A 21,185-nucleotide genomic window follows, 5' to 3' on the forward strand; every position below is an offset into this window, starting at 1 on the left:
CCTGCTATGTAACAGGCTGGGCTTTGGGGACGTGGGAGTGGAGCACAGATTTCACCTTCACAGAACTCAGTCTGGGGTGGGGGTGGGAGGCGGTGACAAAAGCGTCCTGGTGTAACAAAGCCTTGTGAAGGACCATGAGGCCATGGAGCTCAGGGAAGGGGCCCCCACCTCAGTAGTTGATGGGTGGGGTTGTTTCTAATCTCTAAACTGAGATCAGAAGAGTCAACTGTCAGGCGCTGGGAGGGTCCTAGGCTAAGGGTACAGCAAAGGGCTGGGGTGAGAGAGTGCCTGACATCTTATGTAATAAAAGGGTAATATGCAAATTGACCAGGAACGATGGGGAATGACCGGTCACTATGATGCGCACTGAACACCAGGGGCAGACACTCAATGCAGGAGCTACCCCCTGGTGGTCGGTGTGCTCCCACCACTCAGCCAGAAGCCAGGATGTCCGACTGGGATATCCGCGGGGAGCGGGCCTAAGCCATCAGTCAGACATCCCCCGAGCGCTCCCAGGCTGCCAGAGGAATGTCTGACTGCCAGCTTAGGCCTGATCCCCTGAGGAGCAGGCCTAAGCTGGCAGGGTAGACATCCTCCAAGGCAGTGGTTCTCAACCTTCTGGCACTTTAAATACAGTTCCTCATGTTGTGACCCAACCATAAAATTATTTTCGTTGCTACTTCATAACTGTAATGTTGCTACTGTTATGAATCATAATGTAAATATCTGATATGCAGGATGGTCTTAGGCAACCCCTGTGAAAGGGTCATTTGACCGCCAAAGGGGTCTCGACCCACAGGTTGAGAACCACTGCTCCAAGGGGTCCTGGACTATGAGAGGGTGCAGGCAGGGCTGAGGGACATCCCCCACCCCAAGTGCACGAATTTTCATGCACCAGGCCTCTAGTTTGGAATAAAAAACATTTCCCAGTGGTTGGTGTTGAGAGTGGGTGGGGACAGTATGGTGGGTGGGGAGCTGTGTGGGCCAAGAGCTGGCCCCCAGGACTGGATGACTCGGGAAAGCCTCTCAGCTACACCAAACACTGCCATTCCACTGGCCTTCCGAGAAAAGGAAGAAAAATGGCTGATAGGGGAGGAGGAGGAAAGGGAAAGCTTATGTTGCAGAACTGGAGTGTGGTTCCTGGAGGTAGAGATATAGATCTAGATACAGATACAGATATCTCTAGATGTAGCTATAGATAAGTAATTGACATCCCCCCTAGATACCTGGGTGGCCTTGGGTGACAACCTGCCCGAGCTAGCACAAGCCATGGAGAATTTCTGGTTCTGACTCAGCAGGAAGTTGAGACATCGGGTGTGTGCAGCTCACTGCCCTCCCGGGAGGTGGGCGGGTTGTGGAAATTCCTGGTGGTCGGGCAGCACAGCAGGAAACTGGGCCCACAGTTCCCTGGGGTTTGTATCCACACGGCTGAGTCCGAGCCCCAGAGTCCTAGATAAGGATGGTTCGGCCCCTCACTCCCTTTGGGTCTCTGGCAACGAGCTGAGGCAGGGCCTGACGCTGGACAGGGAAATGCCTTGTCCCAGATCTCTCAGGGCCCAGACTCTTGACTCCCCTAAGTGGCTCATTCAACAGACATCGTAGGTGCTGGGCTCTGTGCAGGTGCTGGAAATGCCTTGAGGACATGACTGGCCTAAGTGCTCACACAGAGCTTAGGGTATAATAAATAGGTGGGTAGACCATGAGCATGAAAACCAGTTACCACACAGGATGATTTCAGAGTGTGACAAGTACTTGAAAAAGATAAATCAAGGTGGGTCAGGAGGGATGGGGGTGCAGTGTTGGGTAGAGTGGTTGCCAAGGAGGTGACATTTGAACTGAATGAGAAGGAAGCTGACCACGTGAATAGAGCAGTCCAGGTAGAGGAATAGCAAATGCAAAGTCCCTGAGCTAGAAAAGAGCTCAGTGTGATTGGGGGTTGGAAAGGTGAGGGAGGTGGGTGGATGGTGATTAAGTGGGAGTCAGGAGTTCAAACTGCAGGGCCTTGGCCGGGGTAAGGGGAGTAGGCTTCTGTCAAAAGCAAATTAAAGAGCTTCATCTGAAACTGGGGGACGGGATTCCCAGTGTCCGTCTGTGGATGTCGGGCCCTCACCTGCTCTGGGAGCCCAGGTCATTTGGGCATGTCCCTGTCTCCACGTGGCCCTAGCGAGGAGGGAGTTGCCTCTTTGGGGGAGGAATTGTCATTTCACCAGCCAATGTGGGTGATGAAGGAACTTCTCACCATTGTCCCCTAGGGGTTGGGTCTATGAAAACAGAAACTGGACAGAGGAAGACCAGGGAGAGGCTGAAGGGCTCTGGTTTGGGGACTCGCTGTGCGCTTTGCCTTGTGTGAATGACAGGCCACAGAGAGAGGCTGAACCTGGACCACTGCCCTAGAGGTGTGCCCAGGGCGAGGATGGGGAGAGACCCAGAGGCCTGGAACACCAGCTTGGGGGACATGGCTTTGCACCCAGAGCAGGGGAGCCTTGTTACTGAGCTGAGTGCAGATACCCAACGTGAATACCCTGGGTTGTGCCCACACCAGAACCTGGAGTTTGAAATGGGGCCAGAGCAAGAGCACAGGCTGGTGCCCAGGCCAGGCCCCACGGAGGGTGGTGGGTGTGGTGGGTGTGGTAAGATGAGCTGCCAGGACCATGAAGTATTTTGTAAAAACAACACTTTAAGTGGAAAGTATGCTTTCCACGTCACCAACAAGGCCCACCCCTCCCTATTGTCCCAATATCTGACCCCCTGAAGGCACTTGGGTTTGAAATCTCTAAGGGACCCCAACTGAGCCTTCAGATGGGACACGTTTCAGCACCTGCAGGGGCCTGGACTGAGTTGTGTTGGATTTGGAGGCGCTTTGGACAGTGAAGGTGGCGGTCAGAGCCCTGGATCTGGAGTGAGATGCCCAGGGGTGATCTGACTGCCACAGGCCGTCCTGCACTATCTCACTAGGAGGGAGGCAAGTGCTATGACCCCACTCACAGAGCAGTCCTGAGGCTCAGGTGAAGGTCACACCATCAGAGACAGTCCAAGTAGGGTTGCCACAGAAAGTGCAGGACACCAGTGGCATTGGAATTTCAGATTTTTTTTTTTAAATATATTTTATTGATTTTTTACAGAGAGGAAGGGAGAGAGTTAGAGAGTTAGAAACATCAATCAGCTGCCTCCTGCACATCTCCTACTGGGGATGTGCCTGCAACCAAGGTACATGCCCTTGACCGGAATCGAACCTGGGACCTTTCAGTCCGCAGGCCGATGCTCTATCCACTGAGCCAAACCGGTTTCGGCGGAATTTCAGATTTTTAACTATTCGTTGTTTATCTGAAATTCCAAAGAAACTGGGTGTTCCATATTTTACTGACGACCCTACCAACCTGAAACGCAGGGCTGCCTGACTCCAAGCCCCTGTTTAATTTTCCTACCGACTCCCCAGTTTCAGAAATGGAGAAACTCAAGTCCAGACGGCCAGGCAGCCATGATTGAGCGGTTCTGAAAGACTTTCCTCTGTGGGCCGCTCAGCCCGAGCTGGGCAGGAGCTTAGACAAATGTGGCAGGACGGAAAAGATGGGGGCGGATGCTGAGTTCAGACACCACCGGGGTGCTGTGGCCCGGCTCCCGCCCGCAGGCCCCGCCTTCATCCCCCGAAGGCCTGGCAACTGGCAGCGCAGGCCCCTCCCAAGCAGCGCTGGCCGGGCTCGTAGCCCCGCCCACTCCACTAGGCCCCGCCCCCGTCTCGGCCCGAGATTTGCTGATCCCGCCCCCGCCGCTCTGGCCCCGCCCCGCCCCAGTCTCCGCCCGGGAGTCGCTGACCCCGCCCCCGCCGCCGGCAGCGCACTTTCGCCTTCCAGCAGCCAAAGCTGCGGCAGGGGCGCCCCCTGTGCCCCGAGGCCCGGGGTTCCAGCCCGGCTCACCCGGCCCGCGGCCATGGAGCTCCGAGCAGCGGATCAAGAGCAGCCGGCGGGTCCCAACCTGCCCGCGCGGTTAGCGCTCGGCGGGGGGAGGGAGCGGTGGAAACGGGTAGAGGGGCGGAAATCCTCCAGTCTCTCCCCAGGCCTCTGCATGCCCCGCGGGTAGTGAGGTGGAGGGTGGGTGGGAGCCGGAGCGCCTGGCTCCTGGGTCCATCTGACCCAGATTCGATGGGTGACCTTGAGCCCGGGCTTCCCCCTCTCTGCCTCTCCTTCCTCATTTGCACAGTGGGATTTGGGTTGGTGGAAGTGTTCAAAGGACGGGGACAGCGCTGCCTGGTGTTTGGGGACAGCGCTGCCTGGCGTTCGGGGACTTCGATTTTCAGAAGATATTTGCCTTGACCCCGGCCAGTACCCTCCCCTGCCTCAGTTTCCCTGGGAAGTTTCCTCTGAGGCCTGGGACCCAGCCCTGAGTTTCTGGGTCTTGACAGGTGCCTGGCTCCCACCCCTTCCCAGGCCTGGAGACAGCAGCCCCCCTGCTGCTGAGCGGCAGCCACAGCATGAAGGCTCGGGTAAGTGGGAAAAAGGAAAGCTTACGGGGACTTGGAGGTGGCCCTGGCACCGCAGCCTCAGGAGCCTTGCACACCCCAGGCCTGACTCACTCTGACCCACTGAGCTGGGGAGAGGGCAGCCTGGCCTCAGGGCCGGCTCTGACCCAGCGGGCTGTGTGGCCCCAACAGGCGGCGTTCTCTGTGGTTTCAGTGCCTGGCCCCTCTCCCCTGTGACGTGGAGATAATAGTACTATCTCCTGTGAGCATCCTGGAGCTCACCCGGGGTGGGAGTGGGCTGTGGTGTGAAAGTTCCGTTTAGCTGGTCCTGACTTGACCCAGGAGCCCCCGGGTGGGAGAGAGCCCTGGGTGTTGGGGGGGTCAACCAGCACTGCCTGAATGGAGGTCTCTGGTCCCTCGTGCACAGGGCACCAGATGCCCGGCAGCCTGAGTACTCAGGGGCTGGACATTCCCCACCCCACCCCCCAGCTGGCCACAGGGAGATTTATTTTTTAGAAGCTGATATGGTTTGTGGGCAGAAAAAGTTGTGCTTTCATGGAGATAGTCCTGGGGGAATGGTGGGGCTGCTTTTTCCACCTCTGGTTTTAAAGAGCACCAGCCCACGATTCCTGACAGGTGGCTGAGGGAACTGTGCCTTGGTAGGCTCGGAGGAAATCAGAGTCCAGAGAGACACAGGTGGTGACCATGGTAGCCCAGTACAGGATGGCGGCCCTGGGTCATGACCCACCCCCCCAACCAAACCGGGCAGCCCCTCCTTGAAGGCTTGGTTGGGGCTTTCACCAATTCTGATGGCAGGGCCAGCCCCCCAGTAGGGCTTCTTAGTTCAAGTGGCCTTTGGTACATGGTTTCTGGAGGCAGAGCCCCTGGACAGCAGCTTTCAATTGTTGAATCAATCTTTCTTTCTTTCTTCTTTCTTTCTTTCTTTCTTTCTTTCTTTCTTTCTTTCTTTCTTTCTTTCTCTCTCTCTCTCTCTCTCTCTCTCTCTCTCTCTCTCTCTCTCTTTCTCTTTTTCTTCCTTTCTTCCTTTCTTCCTTCATTTGTCTTTCTTACTTTTTTGATTTTTAGTGAGTGATGAAAAGAGAATGAGAGAAACATTGATTTGTTCTTCCACTTATTTATGTATTCATTGATTGATTCTTTTAAAAATATATATATTTTTTTATTGATATCAGAGAGGAAGAAAGAGGGAGAGAGAGATAAAAACATCAATGATGAGAGAGAATCACTGATTGGCTGCCTCCTGCACGACCCCTACTGGGGATCAAGCCACAACCCAGGCATGTGCCCTTGACCGGAATTGAACCCAGGACCCTTCATTCTGCAGGCTGGCACTCTATCCACTAAGTCAAACCGGCCAGGGCTGATTGATTCTTTTTTAAAACATCAATGATGAGAGAATTATTGATCGGCTGTCTCCTGCATGGCCCCTACTGGGGATCGAGCCTGCAACCTGGGCATGTGCCTTTGACTGGAATCTAACCGGGGACCCTTCAGTCCACAAGCCAAAGTTCTATCCACTGAGCTAAACCGGCAAGGGCATTGATTGATTCTTATATGTGCCCTGACCGGGGATCGAACCTGCAACCTTGCATGTCGGGATGATGCTCTAACGGTCTAACCAACTGAGCTACCCAGCCAGGGCAACCACTTCCTGAATGACACTTCCCACACATCCCTCCTTGACCTCCCTACTCACCTAGACTGCTGACCCAGATCATGATCATCAGCCTGGCGGACTGCTACTGAGTCAGCGGGTGGAGCGGTGGAGGATGGCCATCCTGGCAGCCACAGTCCAGGGTCTGAAGGGGGCTGGTTGCACTGCTGACGGTCACTCTCCTGTCCTCACGTGCCCAGTACTTCACAGTATACCAAGCACTTCCACCGCTGCAAGTTCACACTCGCCCCTATTTTGTAGAGGCCCAGAGAGGTGGGGAGACGTACCCCAGGCTGCACAGACTTCTGCTTAAGAGCATGGGCTCTGCAGCCTGGGTTTGAGGTCTCACTACGCTGTTTTCTAGCTGTATGGATTTGAGTTACACACGTCACTCAGATCCCTTTCATCTAGAACATAAGGCTTCTCTCCAGAGCCTCTTGTGCCCGGAGCCTGGCAGCCCAGAAGAAGGCCTGGTTAATGGAGACTTTAGATTCTGCTGATGTTCTAGGAGCTACTGAGCTGGAGTTTGGACCCATGAAGCTGGGTTAAAGCCCCCCTATAGAAGCTTCTAGGAACCCCAGGGACCCACATCCCCACCTTATTTATTTATTAAAATTTTTTTTTAAAAAATCTTTATTGTTGAGATTATTATAGATGTCCCTCTTCCCCCCCTCCCCCCCATTGACCTCCTCCACCTGGTTCCCACCTCACCCCAGGCCTTCGCCACCCTATGGTAATACATATATGCATATAAGATCTTTGTTTAATCTCTTTCCACCCTCCCACCCCCCTTCCCTCTGAGAATCCTCAGTCTGTTCCATTTTCCATGCCTCTGATTCTATTTTATTCACCAGTTTATTCTGTTCATTAGATTTCTCATTTGTTTAATTTGATTTTTATTTATTTATTTATTTTTATTTTTTATTTGAGAGAGACATCAATTTATTGTTCCACCTATTATTATTCTTTTAATGCTCACCTGAGGGTATTTTTCCATTGATTTTTAGAGAGAGTGGAAGAGAGAGGGAAAGACAGAGAGAAATATTGATGTGAGAGAAAGACATAGATTTAGTTGCCTCCTGCATGCGCCCTGACCAGACCTGGGCCAGGGAGGAGTCTGCAACCAAGGTATGTGCCCTTGACTGGAATCGAACCTGGGACCCTTTGGTCTGCAGGCCAATATTCTATCCACTGAGCCAAACCGGCTAGGGCTAATTTGATTTTTAGATTCACTTGTTGTCACTCTGTTGTTCATAATTTTTATCTTTACCTTTTTCTTCTTCTTCCTCTTCTTAAAGGATACCCTTCAACATTTCATATAATACTGGTTTGATAGTGATGAACTCCTTTAGTTTTTTCTTGTCTGTGAAGCTCTTATCTGACCTTCAATTCTAAATGATAGCTTTGCTGGGTAGAGTAATCTTGGTTGTAGGTTCTTGCTATTCATCACTTTGAATATTTCTTGCCACTCCCTTCTGGCCTGCATAGTTTCTGTTGAGAAATCAGCTGACAGTCGTATGGGTACTCCCTTATAGGTAACTAACTGCTTTTCTCTTGTTGCTTTTAAGGTTCTCTCTTTGTCTTTAGCCCTTGGCATCTTAATTATGATGTGCCTTGGTGTGGTCCTCTTTGGGTTCCTCTTGTTTGGGGTTCTCTGTGCTTCTTGGACTTGTAAGTCTATTTCTTTAACCAGGTAGGGGAAGTTTTCTGTCATTATTCCTTCAAATAGGTTTTCAATATCTTGCTCTCTCTCTTCTTCTGGCACCCCCATAATGTGAATGTTGGTATGCTTGTAGTTGTCCCAGAGGCTCCTTACACTATCTTCATATTTTTGGTTTCTTTTTTCTTTTTGCTCTTCTGGTTGGGTGTTTTTTGCTTACTCATATTTCAAATCGTTGATTTGATTCTCAGAATCCTCTACTCTACTATTGAATCCCTGTATATTATTCTTTATTTCAGTCAGTGTATGCTTAAATTTTTCCTTTTTTTTTTTTTTTTGGAAATGGAAGATTTTTGAAGTTTGTAGAAGATTCTTGAGTAAACTTGTAACCGTGGTTTTGAATTCTATATTCAGTATTTTGCTTTCTTCCATTTCTTTCATTCGTGACATGTTTCTTTGTCTCTGCATTTTGGCTGCTTCCCTGTGTTTGTTTCTATGTATTGGGTAGAGCTGCTATGTCTCCTTGAGTTGGTAGAGTGGCCTTGTGTAGTAGGTGTCCTATAGGGCCCAGTGCCTCAGCCTCTCCATTCACCTGAGCTGGGAGCTCTAGGTGCACCCCTTTGTGGGCTGTGAGCACAGTCTTGTTGTAGTTGAGACTTGATTGCTATTGGTGTCACTGGGAGGAATTGACCTCCAGGCCAATTGGCTGAGAGGACCAGCTGTAACTGTGGTGGGAGAGTTGCTATACAGGAGACACCCCTATGGAGCAGGACTTGTTTCAGTGGGGCTTTGGTGCTCACTGAGTCTGCCCCTTGAGTGTGTTGCTTATGGATGTGTAGAGTTGTAATCTGGTATGGTCTGACACTGACCACTGGGTACACTGGCTCTTGGGTCTCTAAGGAGGTGCAAAGTCAGCCACTGCCTGGGGCCACCCAGCGGGAGCTACAGAGAAATCTGAAGATTCCTCCTCTTTGTATCAGGTTTGGAAGCTCCTGGATGAGGCCCAGCTGTGAAGCAAGGCAGGCTGATGCTGGTGCTGGCCTTGGGCCTTTTATTGATAAGTTTGGGGCTCCCTGACCCAGCTGCAGCTTGTTTCAGATTTTAGCCTGAGCAAGGACAGGCCATTCATATGCAAAAGCTGCTGCTTTCAGGTTGGGGTGAGGTTGTAAATTGGATGAGACCGGGTCTTAAGGAATCACCAGGGCAGAGCAAACGGAAATGGCTGCCAGTCAGCCCTGACCGGGGAGGTGCCAGCATAGGAACAATGATCCCTGTGAGCACCTCCGTCTGGGAGAAAGCCGCCTCTGAGTTCCTGCCCCGATGCCAGACAATCCAGTTCCTCCTCGTATGTGTCTGGTTTCCCCAAAGCCTCGCCCTGGTGCTGGAGCTCAGAGGAAGCAGGGCCTTGTAAGTTCATTTTGTGTGCCGGCCTTTTAAGAGGAACAGCTGGGTCTCCAGTAACCTCCGTGTCACTGAGCCCCAATCCACACTGGTTTGTACAGCCCGTAGTTCTTACTGCCTGTAGGGACTTCTTTTCCCAGCTGTGGAATCCTGGGCTGGGGGTCTGGTGTGGGGCTGGGACCCCTTGCTCCTCCGGGCAGCCTCTGCTGAGACCATCTCTCTTCCAATTAAAAAAGTGGCACATGTGAGCCCGTTCCGCGCCTCTGCACCTCCTACCCGTCTCAGTGTGCTTTCTTCTTTACTTCTCTAGTTGTAGGACTTCCATTCAGCCAGCTTTCCAGCGGTTCTGGATGATGGTTGTTCTGTATTTTAGTTGTAAGTTTAATGTGGTTGTGGGAGGCGGTGAGTATGGGCGTTGCCTATGCCGCCATCCTCCTACTTTGCCCACATCCCCACCTATGACCGCTGTCTCCCCAGGGTCGGCTCCTGCTCGTCATCCTGTGCTCTGCGGGCTTCTCTGCTGCCTATATCCTGCTGTGCTTCTGGGCCTGCCTGCCCTTCTGCCTGGCCTCCTGCCTGGGCCCCCACCTCTCCAACTCCAGGCCCACAGCGCCAGGGCCCCTGCACTTCAGTGGATATAGCCGAGTGCCAGATGGGAAGGTGAGTCAGCCAGGCAGCATGTCGGGGGCAGGCCAAGGATGCCGGGGGTAGTGAGACCTGGGCTCCTGCCAGGGCAGCCTGGACCTGGCTGGGCGCCTTTGCTCACCAGTTGTGTGGTGTTGAACAATCACTTCACCTCTCTGAGCCCCAATTTCTAAGAGGAATGGATTTTTAAAAATTTTTTTAAAAAATAATTCTTTATTGTTGTATTACATATGTCCCCCTTTTCCCCCCATTGACCCCTCCAGCACCCCCCTCCCCCAGGCCCTCACCGCCCCGTTGTCTGTGGCCATGAGCCATGCCTATATGCATACAAGGTTCTTGGTTGATGACTCCCCACGCACCCACCCTCCCCTGCCTTCCCTCCGAGATTCTGCACTCTGCTCCATGCTGAGGAAATGGGTTTTTTAATTCAACAAACATCACCTGGCTGCTGTCAGCTGCGTGCTGGGGGTGGCTGGCCTCCTGGAGCTCCTGTTCCAGCGGGGAGACGGACAGACAACTCAGCGTCCTGCTGAGAGGCGTGCTGTGTGCATCTTCAGATTTACCCGTGGACACACAAGCCGCTCGTTCAACAAGCGTGTATTTGGCGCCTTGAATGTGCCTCGCCTTGTGCTGGTTGCTGCTGGGGATAGAGATGCCACAGGGAAAGGTCATGACAACCCAGAGCTGTCCCTCTCACGGACAGACAGGGATGTCGAGGTAGCTGTGCCCCTGCCCTAACCGCACCCACCTCCCCATGCCAGCTCTGCCGGGCGAGGTCAGAGCACTTTACACCCCTCACCCTGACTTCAGTGGCCCCACGTGGTCGGTTTCTCGAAGGCCCATTTCTGAGTTGGAGGTTCTCTGAGTGTTGGTCGCAGGGAGGTGCGCTCAGGGACCCTGGCTTGGAGGAGACCTATTCTGGGTCTTCATTCCTCTGAGTCTGTTGCCTCCTCATCTGTAAAGGAGGTTGTTGTAGCTTCTCTCTCTGTAGGGCTGCTGTGAAGGTTCAGCTGGGTGCCCCTTAGGTTTGGCCAGGTGGGGGGGGCAAATGCTGGGGTGGCCTGGGGGGACCCTGCCAAGGTGGTGACCAGTGTTCATTTCAGACTCTCAGAGCTCATGGGGATGTGGCCTCAGGGTGGCCAGATCCTCTGGGTTTGTTCAGAGAAGCAGGAAGTCCAAGTCTTGACTGTCACGGGGGCTGGTTTTATAAATTAGGGAATAATTAAATATTTTAAAGACTGTGGAACAAGCGGAACACCCCCTGGGGCTGGCTGTGACCTTGGATCTGAACAGACCCCAGTTGTCAGGACAAGCTAAACTGAGGGCAGAAGAAGGGAGTCTTGCTCTTTATGGCTGGGTCTGGAAATGGTTCTACGAGTTCTTAAATCAACATGTTAGATATGAAGTGTCCCTGAGTGGGATATGACAGTGTGTCTTTTATCAACTGGAATTAATGTTCCATAGCCTTTACTGGCCTCCGTAAACCGCCTTCCCCTAGCAGGGCACGGAGGCCTGGGGCGGGGAACAAGCCCTGTTCTGGGAGACCCCAACCCTGACCCCAAGTGAATATTTGCAGGCTGGTTGGCTCAGCTTCTGCCTCTTGGGGGATAATGAGATGGGGGTTGGGCCCTCATTGTGTCCTAACTCTGTGCCATAGCTCTCTAGGCCAGTGGTTCTCAACCTCTGGCCCTTTAAATACAGTTCCTCATGTTGTGACCCAACCATAAAATTATTTTCGTTGCAACTTCATAACTGTAATGTTGCTACTGTTATGAATTGTAATGTAAATATCTGATATGCAGGATGGTCTTAGGCGACCCCTGTGAAAGGATCGTTCGACCGCCAAAGGGGTCGCGACCCACAGGTTGAGAACCGCTGCTCTAGGCATTTAAATATATATATATATATATATATATATATATATATATATATATTGTTTATGATTCAGAGAAGAAGAGAAGGAGAGAGAGATAGAAACATCAATGATGAGAGAGAATCATTTATCAGCCCTGCCCCACACTGGGGATGGAGCCCGCAACCTGGGCATGTGCCCAGACCAGGAATCGAACCGTGCCCTCCTGGTTCATATGTGGCTGCTCAACCACTGAGCCATGCCGGCCGGGCTCTCCAGGCATTTTTAATTGAATCCTCAAAACCTGGTCAAGTAGATGCTATTTTTATCCCCATTTTACTGCTAAGGGAATTGAGAGTCAGTGAGGCAAAATGACTTGCCTAAGGCCATGCAGCTAGGAACAGGCTGAGCCAGGATTCAGGCTCAGAACCAGAGGTTCCCAACATTGTTGTGGACACTAAAGACTGCTTAAAAAAACCTTTTTAAAAATTGACTTTTAGGGAGAGGGGAAGGGAAAGGGAGAGAGAGAGAAACATCGATGTGAGAATAGAACACGGATAGGCTGCTTTCAGCAGACCCCCTATGGGGGATTGAGCTGTAACCCAGGCATGTGCCCTGACTGGGAATCAAACCAGCAACCTTTCAGTGCCTGGAATGGCACCCAACTAACTGAGCCACACCGGCCGGGGCTAAAGATTCTGTTTTACTTACTAAACTGGACACATGAGTGAGGCTCAGCAGAGGAAGGAGTGACTAAGAATGGTTTTGAGCTGGAGTTTATATTTACTGGACAAACACATATAGGGCACCCAGCCTGTGCCAGACAGTGCTAAGTGCTTTATATATATTTGCTCATGTAACCCTACTAACGAATTCACGATGAAGAGCTGGTTGGGGCCTCAGCAGTAGGGACAAGGGCTGTGTGTGGCTAATGAAAAGCATAGGGCTCTGAACCAGAACCTCAGCTCTGCCACTTGCTGTGGGTATGGCCTTGGGAAAATCACTCCACCTGCTCAGCCTCAGTTTTCTCATCTGTAAAATGGGTTGATAAAATAATTTGATACTTTGATACAGAGATCAAGTGAGGTCAGTGGATGTTTCTAGGGGGAGGAAGCAGAGAGTGGAGGTTATGTGCCCTCACCTCTCTCTATCTCTCTCTCTCTCCCTCCCTCTCTCCCCCTGCAGCCACTGGTCCGAGGGCCGTGCCACAGCTGTGCCGTGGTGTCCAGCTCCGGCCAGATGCTGGGCTCAGGCCTGGGCACCCAGATCGACGGTGCTGAGTGCGTGCTACGCATGAACCAGGCGCCCACCGTGGGCTTCGAGGCGGACGTGGGCCAGCGCAGCACCCTGCGCGTGATCTCGCACACGACCGTGCCGCTGCTGCTGCGGAACTACTCGCACTACTTCCAGCAGGCCCGCGACACGCTCTACGTGGTGTGGGGCCAGGGGCGGAACATGGACCGCACGCTGGGCGGCCGCACCTACCGCACGCTGCTGCAGCTCACCAAGATGTACCCGGGCCTGCAGGTGTACACCTTCACCGAGCGCATGATGGCCTACTGCGACCAGGTCTTCCAGAACGAGACGGGCAAGAACCGGTGAGCTGGGCCTGCCTGCTGGGGCCTCCTGGTGGCCGGGGACAGCAGTGACGGAGGCAGAAGTGGCTCTGCCCTCTCAGGGGATCAGAGAGACCGTCATTCATCAGATTATCACATAGCTCGAGGCGGTGGAGAGGGGCACTGACCATCGTGGGGCAGTCAGGGAGCTCTTCCCTCCACCCCGGCCACCTCCTCCACACACCTGTTCCTCCTCCTGGGCCCCCCTCCCCAGCTCAGGAAATACAGCTGCAGCGCCCAGATTTCCACCCAACTCCCCTCATTCCATCACCCGCCACACACAATGGGACCTTGAATCTCTCACAGGTGCCACCGTCCCCCCGTCCCCCACGCCCTTGCAGCACCTCCTCCTTGGTGTTGCTGAATCCTACAGTGTGCGCTCCAGCCTCCCCAGCGAATTCACCCAATCAGTCACCTGCCCTCTACCTCACAGCAGCTTCGGTTCCCATGGAGAATAAAGTCCAGACTCCACCTTCTCTCCTCCCCTGGCCTACAAGCCTTGTATGATTTGGCTGCTGCCTGTCCTGTTCCAGCCATACTGGCCATCTGCGCTTCCTCGCATATCCACCCTGGTTCTTGCCTTCATGCCTTTGCATACGTCGTTCCTTCTGCCTACAGTGTTCTTCCCCCAAATCTCCCATGACTAACCCCTTCCTGCCATTTAGGCCTGTGTGGAATGTCACCTCCTCAGAGAAGCCCTCCCTGATCACCCCATCTGATGACACCTCCCACCTGATACTCTTTATTCCTTTGTTGCCTTGTCTTCTCAGCTGTTCTCTCCCAGCTGCCTCCTCCTTTGAGAGGAGGGTAGGCAGAGTCCAGTTTGAGTGAATGAACCACCTCATAATGCCTCTTAGAGGTGGAGGTGAGTGGCCCTCAGATGGGAGAGAAACCAGTGCTGGTGTCTGAGTGAGTGAAGGTCTTGTTCCGAGTTCGGTGAACTAGTAAAGGCATGGGAGTGCTCCTGGGCTGACAGTGTTCCCTCCCCATAGCCACCTATAATTATCCCCATTTCACAGATGGGTCACTGAGGCTCAGAGAGGTTCATGAGCAAATCAGACACTTCAGAGCAGGTACAGGATTTGAATCAAAGACCATTTGACTTCAGGCCACCCCCTTTCCCACTTTCAACCACTGCTCTGCTGCCTCCTGCTCTCTCCCCAAGCTTCGTCCCTTAGATCCAGAGAGGATGTGGCCAGGGCCCCCTCCCATCTTCCGAAGGTTTGCTCACGCCCTGCGTGGGTGGTGAGGGTTGAACAGATCTGGGTTTGTGTCCAGCTCTGCCTTTTGCCTGCTGCAGACCTCGGGCCGGCTCTGTCCCCTCCCCGGCCTCCCCCAGGACCCCTCTGTGGGGGTCAAGGTGGGTGGCCTTCAGCGGGGAGGGTAGCCAGGGCTGTGCCTTGAGAGAGCCGAGGCGAGGGCCTCCACCAGCCCCTTGTTCTGACTGTGTTTTCCCTGCCAGGAGGCAGTCGGGCTCCTTCCTCAGCACCGGCTGGTTCACCATGATCCTTGCCCTGGAGCTATGCGAGGAGATCGCAGTCTATGGGATGGTCAGCGACAGCTACTGCAGGTCAGGCCGGCCAGGATGGGGCAGGAGGGGCGCTGGGGAGGCCGGGCGGACCGTGGGCCTCGCGCTGGAGGACCTGGGAGCTGTGGGGCGCAGGGTGTGTGGGCTTCCGGGTGGGTGGTGGAGGCATGGACATCCCTGGAGCTGGTGCCCAGGGGGAAGGGACTCGGCTCTGGGACTGGCTCGATGCCAATCTCCACTCTGCCCGTGTGGCCTTAGGCCAGACACGCCACCTCCCAGCACCTCCATTCCCTTATTGTGAGAGAGAAAACAATCACACCTTCTTCAGAAGGTGATGCAAACATTTCCAGAGAGAATAACTTATAGAAGTACTTATTGCAACATTGGGGCCGAGTGCATGTACGTGACATATTACGTCCGAGTTTTTACCTTAGATATCATTCTGTTTCAGTACTATTGTGACTAATAAGTCCAGAGAAGGTCCCATGCTTTCACCCTCTCTTCTCTTTGGAACTTATTTGTTGAGCACGTGGGTGAGTTGGCAGGAGCCTGTGTGCCCTCTGCCGAGGCACCTGGGCAGAACACCTACGGGCATGATGCCAACGAGTAGGTGGGTGGGTGTCACAGGGCATGGGGTTCCTTACCAGGAGCCTAGCACCAGCAAGGCACTTCGTAGTCGTCAACTCTTTTAAAAATATGTTTTCATTGATTTGATTTTATTATTATTTTAAAATATATTTCAGAGAGGAAGGGAGAGGGAGAGAGAGAGAGATAGAAACATTAATGATGAGAGAGAGAATCATGGATCAGCTGCCTCCTGCACACCCCACACTGGGGACTGAGCCCACAGCCGGGCATATGCCCTGACTGGGAATTGAACCGTGACCTCCTGGTACATACGTCGATGCTCAACCACTGAGCCACGCCAGCTGGGCTGTAGGCTTCGTCTTTTTGACCTGTGGACTCAGCATGCAAGGTGGATATCACCGTTCCCATTTTACAGATGGCTTATGGAGGCTTATAGGGTACGCCTCTGCCCTCTAGCCAGCCAGCTTGCAAGAGGCGGAGCTGGGGATCAAATGCTGGCCTTTGGGATGCATACGCTGCCCTGCTCCTCCTGCCCTGCTCCTCCTCCTCCTCCTCCTCCTCCTCCTCCTCCTCCTCCTCCTCCTCCTCCTCCGTCTGTCCCGGCCTGCCCTGGGACAGGAATGGGACCCCGGGAGCCTGGAGTACCTGGTGAGGGTGGCCGAGGTCAGTGCGGGGTCTGGCAGGAGGCTGGAGAGCCCTGGTGCCCACACCTGTCCCTGTTCCCCACCCACAGGGAAAAGAGCCACCCCTCAGTGCCTTACCACTACTTCGAGAAGGGCCGGCTAGACGAGTGTCAGATGTACCTGGCACACGAGCAGGCGCCCCGCAGCGCCCACCGCTTCATCACCGAGAAGGCCGTGTTCTCCCGCTGGGCCAAGAAGAGGCCCATCGTGTTCGCCCACCCGTCCTGGCGGACCCAGTAGCGCCGCTGCCCAGCCGGCCGCACCGCCTGTGCCAGGCCTCCGTTCCATTCACTCAACCAAAACCTTTAATTTATGGATCCTGCCTCTGCCACATGCCGGGTGGACCTACGGCTCCTTCCTGCCCTGCCGTGGGGACACCTGGAGCCCCATCGGGCCTCCAGACTTGAAGGGGAGAAGAGGGGGCCATGGTGACCTGTGTACACTCCTCCCACCCCCACTCCCTGAATAAGCTGAACCTTTTTTTATTTTTAATATTTTTTATTGATTTCAGAGAGGAAGGGAGAGGGAGAGAGAGAGAGAGAAACATCAATGATGAGAGAGGATCATTGATCAGCTGCCTCCTGCACGCCCCACACTGGGGATCGAGCCCGCAACCTGGGCATAACCATGACCTCCTGGTTCATAGGTCAACACTCAACCCCTGAGCCACGCCGGCCGGGAAATAATCTGAATCTTAACTTTGGGGTTCATCCCACCTCAGTGTCTGTCCAGTGGCCTTTGCTCCCAGGGCTGATGGTCCCCCACTCACCAGCTTCGTGACCTTCAACCTTGTACCAGCCCGGGCCCTTCCTCTCTACACTCCCCCTCCACCACCTTTGGTGCCACACTTCCCAAGCTGGTTGCCCCGGTCAGGGCAGCCCAGAGCTTGGTGTTTGTTGGGTGAAGGGGCCTTTGAACTGTGACCTGCCAGGGCCACCTCGAGTGTACGGGTAAACGTGTTTTCTGGAACCCTGTCTGCAGTGTGGTTATGTGTCTGGGGGTAAGAAGCGGGGCTCCTCGCCCGGCCACAATCCCATAACCTGTGGACCGGAGGGCAGGCCGGTCCTGGGCCCCTCCCCAAACCCACAGCTGGCTGGGCTTCTGGCCCTTTAATCTGCCTGCGAGTTGCTTCCCCAAGAGCCTGCCCCTTCCCCACCAGGTCAGAGAGGCTGGCCTGTCCCGACTCAGAGGCTTCCCTGGGGCGCCCGCCTGCACCCAGTGGGCAGAGGGTGGACAGTCGGGCCTGGAAGGAAACGCCTCAGGGTGGGAAGGAAATTCCTCTACCCCACGCCACACCCCTGGTCCAGGGTCACATTCCAAGGACGTGCCAGTTAAATTCCCTATTAACTGGGGTTGGTTACACTGCAAGAAAGGAAGGCTGGGGGGGGGGGAGGGGGCAGGCCTGACGCTTGCCTTCTCTGAGCTTCACTCCCCTCACCTGGGATGTGGCAAGAGCCTGCCCGCCAGCAAACAGCCAGCAAGGGCGTGCAGCCACCGGGCAGAGGGGCCCTGGGAGCCCCCTTCACAGAGCAGGTGAAGCCAGGATGGAGCCCCGGGTCTGAGAGCTGAGCCCGACGTCTGGGCCCTGAACCAAGGGGCTGGGAGGAGCCACAGGGCTTCACACCCCTCCCTCCCTCCCTCCCTCCCTCCCTCCCACCTTCCTTCATCGGAGACCAGGAGACTGGCTAATGGAGGACCGGCTGGGATGGAGCCCGGGGCTCCAGCTTCAGTTCCAGGAGTCGCCTCCTCATGGGGATGGGACCCGGAGGGCCCTACGCTGGTTTAGCTGCTGGTGCCGACCTGAAGTTCTACTGAGTTGTGTGTGTTTTTAACAAGGAGCGGCATGTTTTCGTTTTGTACTGGGCCCCACACATTCTGCAGCTGGTTGTGCGAGGGAGTGTGGGTGACCTTCTCAAGAGAGGCTGCAGGCCTGGCATCTGGCCCTTGGTGCCTGCCTCCCCCTGCCCGGTGCCCGGCAGGCCCAGAAGGCCCTGCAAGCGGGGGAGGAGGGCGGAGGGCAGAGAGCCCTGAGCTGGGGGAGAGGAGGCAGGCTGGCAGCTGGACCACAGCTGCTGGGCTGGCAGCGGTGGGGTCTGGGCAGGTGTCGGGCAGCAGGAAGGGGTGTGTGGCCTGGCGGGCAGGGGGCTGGTGGAGGAACTGGGCGTCTAGGGAGGCCTCTGGAGCCAGACCTACCTCATTCTGGCACTGCTTCCCACCGTGGGAACCTGGCGGATTAGTGCCTCTTTCTGGGCCTGAGAGCTGAGCCCGACGTACAAAAGCCGTCCTTCCCTCACAGTATGAATTCAGGGAGGTGGCTGTCCCAGGGCTGACACTCGATAGGTGAGGGTCGCCTTGCTCACCCATCGTCCTTGGCGGTGACAGATGGGTGTGAGGACCCCCACTGCCATCAATCCCCCTGCTCACAGCCTCGTCCTTGGGCTCCAGGGCCCAGGGCCGCTGGTCCTGATGGACTCAAACTGACGCCCCGCCCAGGCGGTCGCCTCCTCCCACTCCCTTCCCTGGAATACACTGGCTTCACCCTCGGGTGCAGGGACAGAGGTGCCTCTGTCCTGGCCCTGCCACCAGGCGGGTGTTTATTGCTGGGTTGGTCCAAGTAACATGTATTTCTGGGCTTTGTGACCTGGCAGGAGCCACCCCAGCTACTTCCTCCAGGAACACTTCTTCCTGGTGGCTCCTGGCCGGCCTGCAGAGGGCTCGTGGGGGACCCCCTTCTCTCCACTGCAGCTCCTGCAGCTTCCGGGGGTGAGTTGGGGCAGGAGCCTCCCAGCTCTGAGGAGTGTGGTGGGAGCACCCTGGTGTGCAGCCCCTCTTCGGGCCTCTGTCCACATCCTGGCTCCTTTGTCCCCTCAGCAGGCCAGCTGGGACCTCTACTTCCTCCTCCTGGGGCCAGAGGGGAAGCCAGGTGAGCATCACAGCCTGGAGGTGTCCTAAGGAGCCTCTGTCCAGGTAGGAACGTGGGGCCAGGCCAGCAACTCTCACCAAACCTCTCGCCAGGAGAGGAAAGGGACTTGGTTCTGGCAGGTTCTGGTCCGCACCCAGGTCCAGGGCACCTGGGCCAGTCTGCCGGCTCCCATCTCTGCCCCCGAAGAACCAGGCACCGCCCAGGGCTTGGGAACGAGAGCTGTGGAGCAGCTGCTGTGTGCAGGCCCTCGCCCAGCGGCTCTCCCGCCTCTTTGGAGGGAGAGGCTGCAGTCCCCGGCCTCTGGGCGTCGGGTGGTCTGGGTCCATGGCCATCCTTTCCTTATCCTTCGGGGCACAAGCTGAGGGCTGTCTGGAGGTTCTGTGGATGTACAGGCATTGATGCAGGACTTAAAAGCTTAAATTCCCAGTAAAGCAAGAATAGAACCATTTCCTCAAACCTCAACCTACTTGACTTTAGTAAGTAAGTTAGCAACCTGACTAGAGCGGCTCCTCCCCTGGCTCCGCCCAGAACCCAGTGGGGAGTTTGGGGCAAGTCCTGTTCCCTCGATGGGTCCTGGTTTCCGTCTCTGTAAAGTGAGAGCGAGGGTGGCAGCTGAGGTCTCTGAGGACTCTTTCCGGGACCTGTGGGAGGGGAAAATCCTAACTGCACAGATTGCTGAGCGCAAGAAGGGAGGTCACGCCTGGGATCCCCACCCTGGGGCAGGAAGGGCGGAAACAGAGGCCATGGGGAGCGGCTCAGGGGTGGGGGCACCGCAGAAGTGACCACAGCCACCCATCCGAGAAGTCCCCGCCACGGGCGAGGGCAGGCCTGGGGCTGCGGAGCGGAACGGCTTGTGGTTAGTCACCCCGGGCCCCGTGCACACTCAGCCTCGCTTCTCCTGAGAGTGGTGGTACCGGCAGCGCCCGGCTCACAGGCTGCTTGAAGGATTCAGGGGGTTTGTTCGCAAAGTGCTGTCACAGGAGAAAGCACGTGACGCGTGGGAGCTGATGTTTTCTGATCCTCGTCGTTACTGAAGTGGTTGTTATTGTTCTTGGGCTGCCGGGCGAACTCAAAAAGAGTTTGGAGGCTTTGGCTAGAAATAAGTGGTAAAAATTGGTTATTCAAGAGTCTTGGGGCTTGCAAACTGGGAAGACAGTTAGGCCATAGCCAGATTGTTCCGAGGAAGGAAGGAAAGCTGAGGGTCCTTCAGTAACAAGCCCACTCCGGAGAGGAAGCACTCCTGCATCTCAGCGCTGGCAGGTGCCAGGTGTGATCTGTGACTGGCGCTCACCATGCCGGTCTGGGTCCATGGCCATCCTTTCCTTATCCTTCGGGGCACAAGCAGAGGGCTGTCTGGAGGCTCCGTGTATGTACAGGCATTGATGCAGGACTTAAACGCTTACATTCCCAGTAAAAGCAAGAATAGAATCATTTCCTCATACCTCAACCTACTTGATTTCAGTAATTTAGCAGCCTGACTAGAGTGGCTCCATTTATTTCTTCACTCTATTCCTCAAGGCCCGGGAATGGTGAGCCAGCCCCCACCACAGAGCCTCTAGGCATGAGTCTGGGCCCCGAGACATGACAGGCCTGAGGGGGGAGCTCCAGGTCCGGATTTGGTCCAGGAGCTGGGCTGCTGCACCCTCATTTCCAGAGGCCATTGGCCTGGGTCAGGGAGAAGGGCTGACCACAGGATGCCCCACCCTAGCCAGCCTCCAGCCTGCCGGGGGACCTCTGGCAAGGGGGTCCCCCTTTCCTGAGCCCCAGCGGTCGGTTCATCAGGCTTCCTGCCTGCCGGCCCTGGCCCCTGCTCTGTGGTTTTCCATGCCGGCAGGCAGCCAAGCAGGGCCAGGGATGGGCTGCGGCTCAGGAAGCAGTTGGAAGTGACACCAGAGGGGCAGGAAGCCTTTGAACCCTTGGCCTTCCCCTCTTGTGCCCACTGCCTAGTGGCCATGTCTCCAGAGCCTGGACGCTGGACCTTGCCCCACCCCCTTTTGTTTTAATCAAAACAAAGTGATATTAAACTCATCAACTTAGCCCAATGCAAACGACCTGGAAGTTTATAAAGCAGAGAGTGAAGGTAGCACCCACCCGTCCCACGCGGATCCCCTCCCCAGGGGAAATACGGCAGGAGGTCCCCCTTAAAATCTTCCAGAGA

The 21,185-nt window shown here is 55.1% G+C and overlaps 1 protein-coding gene across 1 annotated transcript; it reads left to right on the plus strand.

The window, feature by feature from the left end:
• Positions 1-3,855: 3,855 nt before the first annotated feature.
• Positions 3,856-17,073, plus strand: ST6GALNAC4 (ST6 N-acetylgalactosaminide alpha-2,6-sialyltransferase 4). Its single transcript, XM_006102078.3, has 6 exons — positions 3,856-3,983; positions 4,400-4,480; positions 9,670-9,852; positions 12,875-13,287; positions 14,768-14,875; positions 16,155-17,073. Exons 2-6 carry the CDS (start codon positions 4,469-4,471, stop codon positions 16,342-16,344), a joined length of 906 nt encoding a protein of 301 aa, XP_006102140.1. The 5' UTR covers positions 3,856-3,983; positions 4,400-4,468; the 3' UTR covers positions 16,345-17,073.
• The last annotated feature ends 4,112 nt before the right edge of the window (positions 17,074-21,185 follow it).

The sequence above is a fragment of the Myotis lucifugus genome, unplaced genomic scaffold (assembly GCF_000147115.1).
Source record: "Myotis lucifugus unplaced genomic scaffold, Myoluc2.0 scaffold_397, whole genome shotgun sequence".
NCBI classification, from domain to species: Eukaryota; Metazoa; Chordata; class Mammalia; order Chiroptera; family Vespertilionidae; genus Myotis; species Myotis lucifugus.

What these genes read in the sequence shown, in the direction of transcription:
- ST6GALNAC4 (XM_006102078.3), top strand. An exon ending in GCCGAGTGCCAGATGGGAAG is followed by an intron (nt 9,853 to 12,874) that starts GTGAGTCAGCCA and finishes CTCCCCCTGCAG; the next exon opens with CCACTGGTCCGAGGGCCGTG. An exon ending in AACGAGACGGGCAAGAACCG is followed by an intron (nt 13,288 to 14,767) that starts GTGAGCTGGGCC and finishes TTTCCCTGCCAG; the next exon opens with GAGGCAGTCGGGCTCCTTCC.